The 15487-nt window shown below is 43.0% G+C and overlaps 1 protein-coding gene across 1 annotated transcript in view; it reads left to right on the top strand.

Moving 5' to 3' along the window:
• The window catches only part of FA2H (fatty acid 2-hydroxylase), a 187958-nt gene that overhangs the window by 151254 nt on the left and 21217 nt on the right, over window positions 1-15487 (top strand). Inside the window, exons 3-5 of the mRNA XM_033940419.1 lie at window positions 5986-6128; window positions 11932-12038; window positions 13852-14024. Of these exons, the coding sequence (XP_033796310.1) occupies window positions 5986-6128; window positions 11932-12038; window positions 13852-14024 (423 nt within the window). The remainder of the gene's footprint in view (window positions 1-5985; window positions 6129-11931; window positions 12039-13851; window positions 14025-15487) is intronic.

Below are 15487 nucleotides of genomic sequence, written 5' to 3'. Positions count from 1 at the left end.
GCAAGGTCATGCACCTGGGCAACAATAATCCGTGCAGAACGTACACATTAAATGGTGAAACCTTAGCAAGGACTACAGCAGAACGGGATTTGGGGGTGATCATCAGTGAAGACATGAAAATGGCCAATCAAGTGGAGAAGGCCTCATCCAGGGCTAGGCAAATGTTGGGTTGTATCCGGAGAAGCTTTGTTAGTCGGAAGCCCGACGTCCTAATGCCCTTGTACAGAACCATGGTGAGGCCTCATCTGGAGTACTGCGTACAATTCTGGAGGCCACATTACCGTAAAGATGTACTGAGAGTCGAGTCGGTACACCGTAAAGATGTACTGAGAGTCGAGATGGCCACCAGGATGGTCTCGGGGCTTAAAGATCTATCATACGAAGAAAGACTGAACGAATTGCAGCTATACTCTCTCGAAGAACGCAGGGAGAGAGGAGACATGATTGAGACGTTTAAGTATGTCACTGGTCGTATCGAGGGAGAAGATGATATTTTCCTTCTTAAAGGACCCTCCGCCACAAGAGGACACCCGCTGAAAATAAAGGGCGGGAAGTTTCATGGCGACACCAGGAAATACTTCTTCACCGAAAGAGTGGTTGACAGCTGGAATAAGCTCCCAGTGCAGGTGATCGAGGCCAGCAGCGTGCCGGATTTTAAGAACAGATGGGATGCTCATGTCGGATCTCTACGAGGGAAAGGTCATCAGAGAGCGATTAAATAGGGGGGGGGGGGGTCAGCGGTGTGGGCAGACTCGATGGGCCTCGGCCTTTTTCTGCCGTCACTTTCTATGTTTCTATGTTTCTATGACCTTGTCGAACACCTTCTGAAAATCCAGATATACAATGTCGACCGGGTTATCCTTATCTATCTGCCTGTTTATTCTCTGGAAGAAGTGCAGCATGTTTGTCAAGTAAGATCTTCCTTTGCTGAAATCGTGCTGGCTGGTCCTCATCAGATTGTGTCCGTCAAGGTGATCAATGATGGTCCTTTATCAGGGCCTCTACCATCTTTCCCGGTACCGAGGTCAGACCACTGGTCTGTAGTTTCACGGATCTCCCCTCAAACCTTTCTTGAAGATCGGCGTAACATTTGCCACTTTCGAGTCTTCTGGAATCCTTCCCGATTTGATCGACAGATTGGCTGTTGAAGCAGTTCAGCTATAACCCCTTTCAGTTCCTTGATTACCCTTGGGTGGATGCCGTCTGGTCCCAGGGATTTATCATTTTTAAGCCTATCAATCTGCCTGCATACCTCTTCTAGACTGACCGTCGACCCTGTCAGTTTTCCGTCTTTGTTTCCTGGGTATAGCCTGTCGGCTTCTGGTATATTGGATATATCCTCTTTGATAAATACAGGCACAAAAAATGTGTTGAGTTTATCGGCGATGGCTTTGTCCTCCTTTAGCACTCCCTTTATTCCATGGTCATCCAACGGCCCCACCACTTCCTTCGCGGGTCATTTCCCCTTAATATATCCTGCCTTCCCAGCTGCTGACCTGCATATGAGCGGAGTTCCTTTGCAGTCCATAAGATCCTACCCCTACCCTCAAGCACATACTACAACTGATTCAAAACACAGCAATAAGGCTTAAATTCAAACTGAAAAAAATATGATTCCATCTCAGCTTGTTACAGCAGACTACATTGATTACCTTTTAACACTCGCATCTCCTTCAAGCTATCATGTGTAATGTTCCACATCATATATGTGAACTCAGCAGAACCACTCAAACATCTTTGCCAACTCCTGGTTAACATCATCCAGAAAACTCAAAACTTTGCAACTGATCCTTCCTTCACCTAAAAGAGTAAAATATAAGTGCATATTTAAATCACTATTAAACCTACCTCAGTACCAATACCTGGAACAATCTTCCAACAATTATCAAGACAGAGCATAACTACCTCAGATTCTGAAAGAAACTGAAAACCTTCCTCTTTGAGAACATATATGCCATCAATTTCGAACAGGTTTGCTCCCTTCTAAATATCACAAGAAACCCTCCCAAGCTCCACAGAACTCAATCATTCCAAACTACTTGTATCTAACACTCCTATACTGTACTTCAAGATGTCATACTGTAATTCTAATTGGCTACTTAATGTTCTCCTCTACTACATTGCATACCTTGTATTCATTGCTGTAACCAAAATATTATGTAAACTTCTTGATTTGTAAGTCGCCTTGAACCTAGTTAGACATAGAGTGACCAAGAAATTGTAGATTAGATTAAATTAATATACAGTTGTCCCTAAGCCCTCTAAGAACAATGAAACATGCCCTGTTCATCTCTAACGTGTAGTGATGGGATCAAGGATTCAAAAGTTAAACCTTGGAAACACAAAAGCTGAAGGGGACAGTGCATCTAATTCAGCAGAGCTATTAGCAGAACTTCTGCTTCACCTTCTTTCCCTGTCTCTAACTAAACTCAAAGCCTGGACCAGTTTTGAAATGTTTGCATCTCTCTCTCCACATCCTGTTTGGTCAAATCACACTGTGTGCCAGTTGAATTAATCATCTGATCAGAGGCATAGTGCCACCCTGAGAGGAAATGAGGCTGAAGTAGCCATGCAGAGAGGGGCTGCAGGTGTCTGGAAGCCATGAATCCATAGTGTCTTAGCTGCATATTCATGGTTGGTGTCAAGAGCAAGGTAGGAAGTACTATACATGCCTCCTGTATTTGCAGTTCATATAGGTAAGTGTATCAATGAGTTTGCAACTGAGATGATGCTATGTGTGTCATTGATGTCATCACAGAGACAATGACCACCTCTGTCAGAGATCTGCACCCGGTGCTGTGAATAACTTGCTGTGTGTTGCTAGAGTATTACAATATCTTCAAAGTGTGCCAACATTCACATGTACATCAATCACAGCATGGGTCACCTGAAACCTAATAGGAGAAAAGAAGGTAGAAGGCACCTGTCTTTATTACATAAAGCTTATTGGTTGTCTGCAGCTCAGGTTCTCTACCACTTTGTATACAATTCAAGTCCTGGATACAGTTACCTCTAACCCTGATTGTAGCTGGTAGGAATAGCTTTTCAGGTTTTTATTGTGTATATGGTAGAAACCAAGAGCACTGTCGAATTGTTATTGGATACTGCTACTAAATGTGCCAACTGAGGTGTTTTGGATGGCTTTCCTATATAAGTGTACATTTTATTTCTTATACTTTGAATATCATTTAATGGGTCTGTTGTTAATTATTCATTCACAGTATCTAGGTGGGGGCTCAAGCCCTGGGCCTCTTGGATGTATATAAACTTAGGCACCTTCAAGAACAAGCAAAAAGTCCTTTATTTCAACTTAGTAATGGAAATAGAGTGCTGGTCCTGCCTTTGTTTATTTATTAAGCTTTAATATACCGCCTTATTTTATATATTGTGAACTGCTTTGACATGATCCACATATAAATTCTATGCTAAGGAATACTTGGCCGCAGTAGCATAGATATGGGTGGGCACAGACCCATCCATTCTTGTTTCGTACCCATCCCTTGTCTGGCCCACCAGAAAGTTTGGTGGCAGCTACCTGGCTTTCCTTTCCACCCACCCCCCACCACCACCTGATCTACCTTACTATCTTTGCCAGTACAGCAGCAATACACATTCTACCAGAGAGGAAGCAGGAAGTGATGTCGGTGAAGATGGGATGAGGCAGAGGGAAACCTGTGGGACTGACACAGACAGTGGCATGCAGGATCCAGGGACAGAGGGAGAGAGTGAGAGAGATACAGGATGAGGGAGGGGGCAGTTTTGGAAGGCTCATCCCACTTAATATGATACATCTGGTTACATCACTGCTTGGTCATCCCTCTGCTATCATTGTCAAGGTCTTGGAGGTTTCTTTCAGCTAGTCGAAGGGCCTCCCTAATTCTTTAGCTCAGGTTGTATTCTTCCTCGTGACACTTCCTCCTGACTAGGCTTCCTCATCCTAGCTCAGGGAGCATGTGTCTTATGAAGAATGAGATGTCAAATCCACCATAGAATTTTATATAAAGTCTTAAGCATATGATTATGCAGACCCAACTAAGATCCCAGTTTCAGTAATCTGGAATGCCTTCCTCAGGGGACAAACATGTAACTAAAAGACATAAATATATTAAAATGACAAATTAATGTAAAAACATGAAAATAGCATACAAATTTTAAGAGCAGAAAAATATCAGAATATTGCAATTATTATCACAAAAAAATCCAACCCAAGCATAACATATCAAGGCGATAATTATACATGGACAAATAGACCATGGACAGTAAGTAAAATATGTATGAGTCTGTTTCATGTAGAATGTAGAACCAATATAACAGAACCAGACATGTCCCAAACTCCTCCTGCAATACTATCTACTTCTTAGCAAATTAGAAAATGTTCAAACTATTCCTTAAGTACTTCTTATTATTTTAACATATCATAACAATTCTTATGTAATCCACCTTGAGCCGCAAGGTAAAGGCGGAATAGAAATCACTAATGTAATGTAATGTTTATTATGTTTGACTCAATTCCCTCTTTAACCTTTAGTGCAATCCCCCCTCCCTTTCCAAATTGATCTGCTCTATCATTGCAATATAATTTGTGCCCTGATAATACAGTGTCCTACTGACTGTTCTCATTCTACCAGGTCTCTGAGATGCCTTTTCATTTAGTGCCATATACTCTAACTCTCCCATCTTATTTTTCAGGCTTCTGTGTTTCAAATTGTGTTTTTTTCCCTTGCATCTACCGGCTGCTTAGAAGTTGATGGGGATAATTTACATCCTTTACTTTGCTCTCTCCTTAAATAGTCCTGGCTGCTTTTCTCCATTGTTGAAACTGCTCTATTGAGAGTCCCTAAATGTCCTGTTTCAACAGTGTCCTTCAAGGATATTGCAAACCAAACCATGCAACTGTCTGCTTCCCCCCCCCCCCCCTTTTAGTTTAAAAGCTGCTCTATCTCCTTTTTAAATATTAGACTGGATAGGCATTGCTGTTTTTTATATGATCTCACAGTATAATAATCCCGTGTGTATTAATCGTGGTAAGGTGGCATGTATATATTAAACTGCACTTAGTATGATATTATATATAAGAATAGTGTACCCTCGGTGTGATTTAACAAGCTAATGGGATGCCGGACTCAACCGGTGTTCCAGGTTTATAATTCAAGCTGGCAATCTCTATGCCGTTCAACACCCCATCATAGGCGTACACAGTGAAAAACACAAATAATAGTGAATGTGCTAATAATCCTCTATAATAAAACCCTAAGCGCGCATGCGCACTTACGATGCCGTGATCCCTGCTGCCCGCGATGTGTGTTTCCTTGCCGCACATGCGCACTGTCTGCCTTCTACCCCCGATCTCCGATGTCGGCTGACTTCCTGCACTGCCGGGATGCCTCTTCTCACCCTGGACCAGCAAACACAGCAGCCGCGGTTTCATCTTGCAGCCGCGGGACATTTGCTAGGTGCTAATGCAAGGTGCTAATGCAAGGTGGGCCAGCCTAGCAAAAGCCCCGAGGCTGCCTGGGGTAGCGGATGCTGGACACGGGGAGCAGGGAAAGGAGAAGGAGTACTACTGGACAGGGGGAGCAGGGAAGGGGTGCTGCTGGACAGGTATTGATGGACAAGGGGAGCAGGGAAGAGGTGCTGCTGGACAGGGGGAGGTAAAATGAAGGGAGAAGGGATGCTGCTGGACAGGGGGAGCAGTGAAGGGGTGCTGCTGGACAGGGGGGAGGTAAAAGTAGAAGGGCTACTGCTGGACAGGGGGAGCAGGCAAAGGGTGGTGGTTATGAGCCGAGGAAAGAGAGAGACAGAAAAAAAGACAGACAGACAGCAGCCAAGGAAAGAGAGAGAAAGAAAGACAGACACACACATCTATTCTAGCACTTGTTAATGTAACGAGCTTAAAGACTAGTTGTCTCAATAATTATATAACATAGCCAACTTAGCAAGATTAATGTAATTTCATGCCCATCCCTCCTCTCCTCCTCCATTTAGGATCTTGTGGACTGGAACAAGCCTTTACTCTGGCAGGTGGGACATCTGAGGGAGAAGTATGATGAATGGGTTCACCAGCCTGTGGATCGGCCCATCCGCTTGTTCCATTCAGACTTCATAGAGTCCTGTTCTAAAACAGCATGGTAAGAGTCAATTGTAGATGTGGAGGCCATCCAATGTGTGTTGACAGAAGACTGTACAAACATGAACTGGAAAGAACAAGTTATTTACCTTTTTCAGATAAAACTAGGGTCAGAGAATGTTTCATGAAGTGAATTAGTTGTCAATTTAACACATTTGAGGTAGTGTCTTTTTGAGTCCATGTAAAATTAAACACTGGACTTTGTTGCTTGAGGTGTGTTCAGAGCCAGTACTATATAACTGGGTCTGGTCGAGATCCTGGAGAGACATGTTTCTTAAGTTACTAGGATTACCAGATGTCCGGGAAAACCCAGACATGTCCTCTTTTTAGAGCAGTGTTCTTAAACTGCCAGTCTGCGGACCGATGCCGGTCCGCAGAAATTTCCTGCCGGTCCACAAGGCCGGCATGTGCATCGGGCCTGAGACAGTGTTCTTCAGCTGCCGGTCCGTGGTACAAGCGATGTGGCATTATCTTCGGGCTGGCTCCCCCCCTTCCTCTGTCCTGCAGTGCACAAAGCTGCAGGCAGCGGCTCCTACACGCGTCCTGCATCTGAACCGGAAGCCTTCCCTCTGACGTCGCAACGTCAGAGGGAAGGCTTTCCGATGAGACACGCGAGGAACCACTGCTCACATCTTTGTGCACTGCATCAGTGAGGAAGAGGGAGCTGGTCTGAAGATAATGCCGGGATGGCATTAAACAGCAGTTCAGGAAGAAATGCATTTGTTTCTTTTTCTCTGGGGGTTGTACTGCATACAGAGTCTTGAATCTTAGGGTTTCATTTGTTTATATTAGTACTTTTAGTTTTTGGTCCTGTATTTGCATGGGGTTATCTGTTTTCTGGTAGGAATGAATGTTGAGAAGCATACAGTGTGCTTAGTGTAGTTTAATTTTGTTGTTAACCATTATGTGTTGTTAATAAGATTATATTGTGTGTGAAAAATGAATGAAAAAAATGGTGTTACAATTAGAACTATTATGGGGGCGGGGTCTGGGGCAGAGATGGGTGGGGTCTGGCCCTCGACTTAGCCCACAATTTAGTGTTCTTCAACTGCCGGTCCGTGCGCTGGTGCCAGTCCACAAAATAATTTTTATTTCCACCAGTCCATAGGTGTCAAAAGGCTGAAGAACACCGTTTTAGATGACTATCTGGGTGCTTGGACGGACTTTCCAAAACCCAGTAGTTTGTCCGGGTTTGGAAAGCCCCGACCTCCTGTCCGTGTCTGGAGGGCCTCTGAGCATGCGCGGATGATGTCACACACATCTACGCATGCTCAGAGACCCTCCAGATGCGGCCCGGAGGTCGAAAAACAAAGACGAGGCTTTGCAGGGGCGGGGCTAGGGTTGGGGCGAGGCTAGAGACAGGATGGGGTGAGGCTGGAGGCAGAATGGGGTGGGCCTAGGGGCAGAATAGGACAGGCCCATGTGTCCAGGTTTCTCCTGACAAAAATCTGCTAACCCTATTAAATTAACAAGCCAACTAGATTTGGTAATTGTTTCCTCTTCTGGGGTGAACAACATGAAATGAATTTCTCCATTGGGATCTGTGGGGTATGTCGAGTGCAAAACAGAACCTCTGGTCAGCTAGAAACTTTATCAGAAACAGATTATAAATATAACTGTGTAAATTTATTCATAAATATAAACATTTATATTATAATTATCTGTTTATGGTGTTTAAAACTTTTGATTCATTTAAAAGCCAACATGGCCAGGTTTCAGCGGTATGCCTGCTTTGGTGCACAGACCCTAATACAGAAAATAAAAAGGCTCTATTCTCAAAATGCATTCACATGCATTGCTGGACAGCCAACTAAACCAGCAACCCAACATCTTCAAAGATGAGTCTGATTTTCATGGATTTCAACTGTTTGGTTGCAAGAATAAGCAAAACTGTAAATTCATGCAATAACTGGAATTTAGAAAGTTCTTCTGCCAGGTTTAGGAGAGTCTGTGACCTGGATATTTGCTATTTCTGATGGTATTGTGGAGAGATGAGTCTGAATTGTCTGAAGAATGGGTTTTAATTTACTGCAGAGATGGGATGCCAAAAAGGAGAGGCTGGAGCGCTGCTGGCACCTTGCGGTGCCCCAGAGTGCCGACTTTCAGCAATATCGAAGAATTAGTGCAATGAATGGAGGGAGTCACTGCGATGACGTCAAAGGATTAGCCCTCTGAGAGCGCCAGGGCTTGGCGAGACCAGAGCTGCTCCTCTTGGGCCGGATACCACCCCTGCAGCCTCAGATCACTAGCTCTCCAAGGGGTGAGAAAACCCCGGAGTTGGGGGAGGTCCTTTCTCCTGAGGCAGCCAGCATTACACCGGAAAGCATGGAGTCTATGCAGGAGAATCAGGGGCTTGTTCAGCTATGGGAGGTGGATTAAGCCAGACGGAGCAATGCCGAGGAATTTCTCCTGAGGGTGAACATTTTTACACTCAACAAAAACCTATATTTTTGGGAAAAGCCCTCTCAAGTGACTCTGGACCTGGTGGCAAACTTTGGCAAGACTATTAGCCCCAATTTCCAATATATTGAAGGTAAATTGATCCAACATACTAAAGAGCTAAAAGATTTAAAAGAGATTTGACTGTTTCTAAATCCACGGTTCAGAAGCTTGAACAAGACATCTTCTAAACAACTTCAAGATTCTCTAATTAAAGACAATGTGAACCGTAGAAGGAAAGTAGAAATACTTGAGAATGACTCATTTAACAATAATCTGAGACTGTTTAATTTTCCTAGGCTCACAATGGTAACTCCTAGGGAGATGCTGAGGAGATACTTGATTGAAATTTTGCAAGTCTCAGAGGATACTTTGCCTCCATTTTCTCAGGTGTTCTACTTACCTAATAAGAATAGGCCTCAACAACAGTTAAAAGTACCTGATCAAGCACCATTGAATATATCAAAAATTTTGGGGAAACGTCTGACAAGGACATAGTAACACCTTCTACACTGATTCTAACTGTAGCTCTTTCAATTGATAAAGTATGGTTATTGAGGCTTTTCTTTACAAATAAACAGAAAGAGTTTCTTGGATGTAAAATACAAATGTTCCCTGATCTCTCTCGAGAGACGCAAAACGTTGCCGAGAATTTCTCCTTCTGAGACCAGGGGTCATTTCACTGGGGGCTACATTCTACTTGAGGCACCCTTGTATGTGTATTGTTTGCCATCGATCAATTAAATATGGTTTTTTTTAACCCCAACAATTACCGTATTTTTCAGGCCATAAGACACACCAGACCTGTAGAGGAGGAAATACCAAGAAAAAAAAATTTGGTTCAAAATTTTTTTCTTCTTGGTTTTTCCTCCAATACACATAGATGCTTCTGGTGCTGGGAAGCCCGCAGCAGCCTGCAGCCTGAAGAAGCAGCCTGAAGCCCGAAGCCACCCGAAGAAAGTCCCCCTCTCCTGAAGTCACCCAAAGAAAGGTTCCCTCCCCCCGAAGCTGCCCGAAGAAAGGCCCCTGGTACCTTTTTTAAGAAGTGGTGGTCCAGCGCGGTCTCCTGCTGGACGGCTGCCTTTCTCTGTAGAGTGACGCACCTCGCAGTAACTGACTGCAGCCAATCACAGAGCAATGTGGGACCAGGCAGGAAGCACAAAGGTTGCACTCCTGTGTTGTGTGTCATTCTGCAAAGAGGCAGCTGTCCAGCAGGAGAACGCACTGGACCAAAACCACTTAAAAAAGGTACGGGGACGTGCGGTGTGTTCGGTCCATAAGATGCATCCCCTTTTCCACCCCCTGTTTCTGGGTGGAAAAAGTGTGTCTTGTGGTCCGAAAAATACAATAATTGCTTTTCTGACCTTGTCTCGATAGGATGGGGATAAATCAAGTGCTCTATAGGTTAATATGTTACTCCTACCTCAGTTCTATAGTCTATACACTTCTTTAATGTATAGATTTATATTTTCTTTTGTCTCACTTAGGTGAAGTCTTGGATCCTAATATAGAGGACTTGTTTCTAGTGCAATTAAAGTGTAATATGTTTTATACTTTAACAAATATAATATCCTGACTAATCAGCTTTTCTGTACAAGTGTATACTTCGTATTTAATTTAAAATCAATAAATAAATAATTTTTAAAAAATTACTGCAGAGATGGAATTAGGTGAGGAATAAAACTGAGGAAGCTGGACATAAAGGAGATTGGTAGAGAGTCCATTTTCCTAGAGAGGAGAAAGAGCAATGCAGCATGTTTTGAGCCAAAATGTAGATTTCTGCCTTGTGGGGAGTTGGGAACAAGAAAATTCATAAGGCTAGAGAACAAAAGGATAAATAGTGCATGAGAGTAGGACACAGGACCCTAGTGATTGGAGGGAGATGGTCACATGCTGCAGGGGCTGACCTATGAAGGCACAGATTGTAAGGACCCACAGGCACTGGCAGTAACAAACAGCCTAGAAAAATTATGGTGTGGCTATAAATATAAAAACAAATGGAGATCATACACATACATAATTAGCAACCATGTCAACTTGATACAGTCAAACAGGGAGAGAGAACCAACCTAGCTCCTGTGTATCTTTTACAGCCAAGCACACACAGCTCAAAGTATTTGCTAATTGTCTGCAGAAGACAGACTAAGGGTGCAGACAAACTTTATAGCATAAGTTTGCAGAAGATTGATACCCATTCAATTATTTTGACTGTGCCACACTTGCATGCAGAATAATGGGAAAACCTAGCATTTTACACTGTATTACAGCAGGCTTATGTTCTCCGTTCTCCATGGACATAGCATGCCGGCAGACAGGGCAACTCATCTGAGGTCATCCTCCATACTTATTGTTTTGATAGGGGCCATCACTTTATTGCAAGGGTTCTCAACCGGGTCTTGGAACATACTAGCCCGTCAGGTTTCCACAATGAATATAACTTCTTTTCAGTTGTTTAGAAAACAATTAAACACATTTAATTCAGAAGGCATTTTATTAGATGAATTATTTAAAATGGTACTGATGGACAATTACAAGCCCTATGTTTTGGGGGGAGAGGTGTGTGTGTGTGATATAAGTTTGATTGATAAATAAACCAACCTGGCTGGCTAATTATCAATTTTCAAGTTTTATTAATTCTTGATAAATCGCCTATTTAATTTCCTAAGCGATGTACAATACAAATTTAAAATATAACAAGTAATACAATAATAAATAAATAACAAACTAAAAAAAAAAGACAATACACGAATAGGGAAGGAAAAAAGGGAGAAGTTACAATTTCTTTTCAAGAGTTAAGGAACATATAAAGGAAAATAACATAAGGGAAATAGGACTTTAAAATAGCAAGTTAAAAGGAAATTTTGGTTAAGAAAATCATAGATTAAAAGCATCTTTGACGAGATAAGTTTTTAGGGATTTTTTAAAAGAGACAAGGTCTTTATCATTTCTAATAAATTGAGGAATGGAGTTCCATAGAAGAGGTGCTGTGACCGAAAACATCTGGATAAGGATTGGATTGAGAACCACTGCATTCTATCCATCCATCTTCCTTAACCCTGAATGAGTGATGGGGTTGGTTAAGGAAAGAAGGGAGCCTGAGCCGTAGGACCAGCCTGCAGGAATGTGTTTTTTCTTTCCCCCCTCCCCCTCTTATCTTTATTTGGAGAAACCCCAAAATGTATCAGTTGGTTTCAATTCAGTTTTACAGATTTTAATTTGAGCTGAACAAGGTTTATTTAACATTTGATCTTAATTTGTCTGCTTAATGTATACTCATCATATTTAAATATCAATCATAGATAACTGATGCAAGACTGTGCTTCCTGTGATGTTAATGCTGTCTCTCTCCTCCTGTTCCTCTTTAGGCATATAGTTCTAGCTGTTTGGGTCCCAGTTGTGCTTTACTGCAGCTGGTTCTGCTATACATCCCTTGCTCAGGGAAATACCAGACTCTTCACTTCCTTCACAACAGGTATAAACACTGCCTGCTCTGATAGAGTTGCAAAAGCCCAAAGCATGAGTCATTTATCTCTCTTTTCAGTTCCCTACGACCACAAGAGAAAACAGAGGGTAATGAGAACTCTGGCATATAAAACTTTGCTACAACCAAATGTTTTGGTGGATAGTAGACATATCACCTCGCTCAAGACAACCTGAAGAAATCATTCTATCCATTTTTATTTCCATATCATTTTTCCCTGAAAGCACAAAGCAGAAAATGGCAAAAATGAAGGAGATGCACTCAAAACTAGAGAGTGACACAGGGACAAATTTGTCCCCCTCCCCACAGGAACTCAATTTCTCCGTCCCTATGAGTTTTGTCGCTGTCCCTGTCCTTGCCCCATTTTTGTAAGCTCTGCCTTAACTGCAAAAGCCTCAGACACGTATGAATTTAAAGTGTTTGAGGCTTGTGTAGATGAGAGCAGAGCTTGCATGAAAGGGGCAGGGGCAGGGACAGGAAAATAACTCACCGGGACGGGAAAGTGAGTTCCCGTGGCGACAGGGGAAAATTTGTCCCTATGTCATTCTCTACTCAAAACTTCATAAAACAGAAAATGACAGATCAAACCTCATAATCCTTTTTTTTTTTAACTTTATTTAGTTTTTAATGCCAACAAAAAGTGCAATACAGACCTCATAATCCTTAAGAATGTGATGTCAAATAGAACTAATGTAAGAATAAAAGCACACCTTAAGACATCAAATAAAAAAAACATGGGGATCAATTTTCAACTTGTGCAGGCAACATATTAATTTAAGCACCAGCACCTACAGTATAATGCTTAAATGTAACTTGTACTGAACTATTACTGGAAAGATGTGAGCTAAATCCATAGCAGGACATTTTGCAGGTAGTTTTATCTGTGAGAATCAGTTTACACTGTATAGCATAGGGGTGGGCAACTCTGGTCCTTGAGGGCTGGAATCCAATAATAATAATAATAATAATAATTTTATTCTTATATACCGCCATACCCGGCGAGTTCTAGGCAGTTTACATCAGTTAGATTAGGATCCGCGTTGACAGCAGATTTACAACAATTTATCAGCTATATAACAAATTTTAACCGAACTTGATAGAGGAGGGGGGGAGATTGGGGGAGGTTGGGAATAGAGAAGCTATCGTGGAGGAGGAGAAGAGCAGGGGGCGAATTAGGGGTGGCGAAGAGTAATGAAAATTGGGGGGCCCTTAGGGGTCATGTTCACTAAATAGGTAAGTTTTGAGTGATTTTCTGAAGGATTTCCCCAATGAATATGCATGAGATCTATGTGCATGCACTGCTTTCAATGCTTATTCATTGGGGAAATCCTGAAAACCCGACTGGATTCTGGCTGTCGAGGACCGGAGTTGCCTACCCCTGGTATAGCTCCATATTGTACATTGTTAAAGCTGTGTCATTCGCACCACTGATATCTGCACTGCAAGAAACATGCAGAAAACATATTCCATCCCCACATAGCATTACTCCTTTCACTGCTGAAGGGACCTGTGAAGCAATAAAAAAGTCAATGTTTTTTCCTGTTAAAATTATTTTTGTCTTTACACACCTTCTCATCAGAGCCTTTCTGCCTGTTTTCATAATGGCTTTTTGATTTAGAAAGTAGAGGCACCTGTTTTCAGTCCCTGTGATTCACAGTAAACATAACCACATCTGTTTTCCCCACCCCCATTCCCCACCTGTGACATCCAACAATTATATAATGAGAAGCCAGCTATGCTGCATTGCTCATATTCCTTAGGGTATGAGTTGCTGACCTGGACTAACTATCCATCTCCTCTGCAGAGTACACCATCCCTGTGCACCAGTACTGGTTTCCACTCTTCTTTCTACTGGGCATGGTAATCTGGTCCCTGCTAGAATATTCCATTCATCGCTTCATCTTTCACATGAAGCCCCCTGCCAGCAACTATTACCTGATCACGCTGCACTTTATGTTGCATGGCCAGCACCACAAGGTGAGTTATCCTGGATGAAGAGGGAGTGCAGTTAGGAACCTTAACCTCTGACCTGTGTGTCTCTGCACCTTATGCTGTAAATAAATGTTTTTCATTAGTTTTACTTTGCGAGTTTTCTTAAAACAGGGAGTAGGTTTTAGTGTGTGGGAGAAATTTAGCAACTCTTGTTATACTATGGGTGTGTTCAGGTATATTCCATGGTTCACACACAGTTTGGCTAATACTCTGCCAGCGGCAGTCAATGTCTTTTTTAAACGCTGATTGCTGCTAGCTAGATTGACACCAGATAGCCAGTGCTGGGCCATGTCCACACACAGGCATTGAATACTGGGAAATAAATTTGTTGAGGATGGCCTCTGAAACTTGTGTGGTTCTCAGCCAATAAGTGGGCCAGAATACTTTTTTTTTTCCCAGCTCAGTGACCCTGATCCCACTTCTGGGCCCTGAAAAAGCCCACTCCCTTCCTCCCAGGCAGTGAGACTTTAAACCTCTCAACACCCTCCAATAACCCCCCCTCACAGTATAGATAGGTTCCCTCCTAGGCCTACCTTTAGTCCACTTACTCCAGTTGCCTCCTGCCAATAGCTGCTTTGTTCCTGTCCCCATCACTGCCACTAAGTCTCATAGGCTAAGGGTAGAGGGTTTAGGAAGAAGAGGGCCTTTTCAGGGACCAGGAGAGGGATTGGGGGACTTAGGAATGAAAAAACTTAGTTATGCGAGCCCTACACAATATTCAGCACTGAGGCCCACATAGCTAGGCAGTTGAATTTAGGACAGCTTTGGAGCTGTCCTAAATTCACCCGCTTAGCTATTTGGGTCCCAACACTGAATATTGCCAGTACTCGCATAACCCTCCAGCTTCTCTCCAACGTACCACCCCTGATCTGCCTAGTATTTTGCTGGCCAGTCTGTGGCGATATTCAGTGGCACTGTCCAATTAAGTGTCGCTGAGTATCACCAGTTAGTCGGTGATGAGCAATTTAACCAGGTAGGAGAATCTCCTGACGGGTTATAAGAACATAAGAACTGCCATCTCCGGATCAGACCCATGGTCCATCGAGTCCGGCGATCCGCACACGCGGAGGCACAGTCAGGTATACACCTGATGTAGTTTTAGTCACCCATATCCCTCTATGCCTCTCGTAAGGAGATGTGCATCTAATTTGCCTTTGAATCCTAGCACAGTGGATTCCTTAATAACCTCCTTTGGGAGAGCATTCCAGGCGTCTACCACTCGCTGTGTAAAGCAGAACTTCCTGGCATTTGTCCTGGACTTGTCCCCCCTTAGCTTCAAACCATGTCCTCTTGTCCGTGTCGCGTTGGACAATGTAAAAAATTTATTTTCCTGCTCTATTTTATCGATGCCTTTCAGCATTTTGAACGTTTCGATCATGTCCCCTCGCAGCCTCCTCTTCTCAAGGGAGAACAGTCCCAGTTTCTTGAGTCGTTCCTCATATTCCAAG

This window comes from Geotrypetes seraphini, chromosome 4, assembly GCF_902459505.1.
Source record: "Geotrypetes seraphini chromosome 4, aGeoSer1.1, whole genome shotgun sequence".
Taxonomy (NCBI): Eukaryota; Metazoa; Chordata; class Amphibia; order Gymnophiona; family Dermophiidae; genus Geotrypetes; species Geotrypetes seraphini.
Note: the sequence above shows the minus strand (reverse complement) of the source record. Positions and strands in the feature narration are given on the sequence as shown.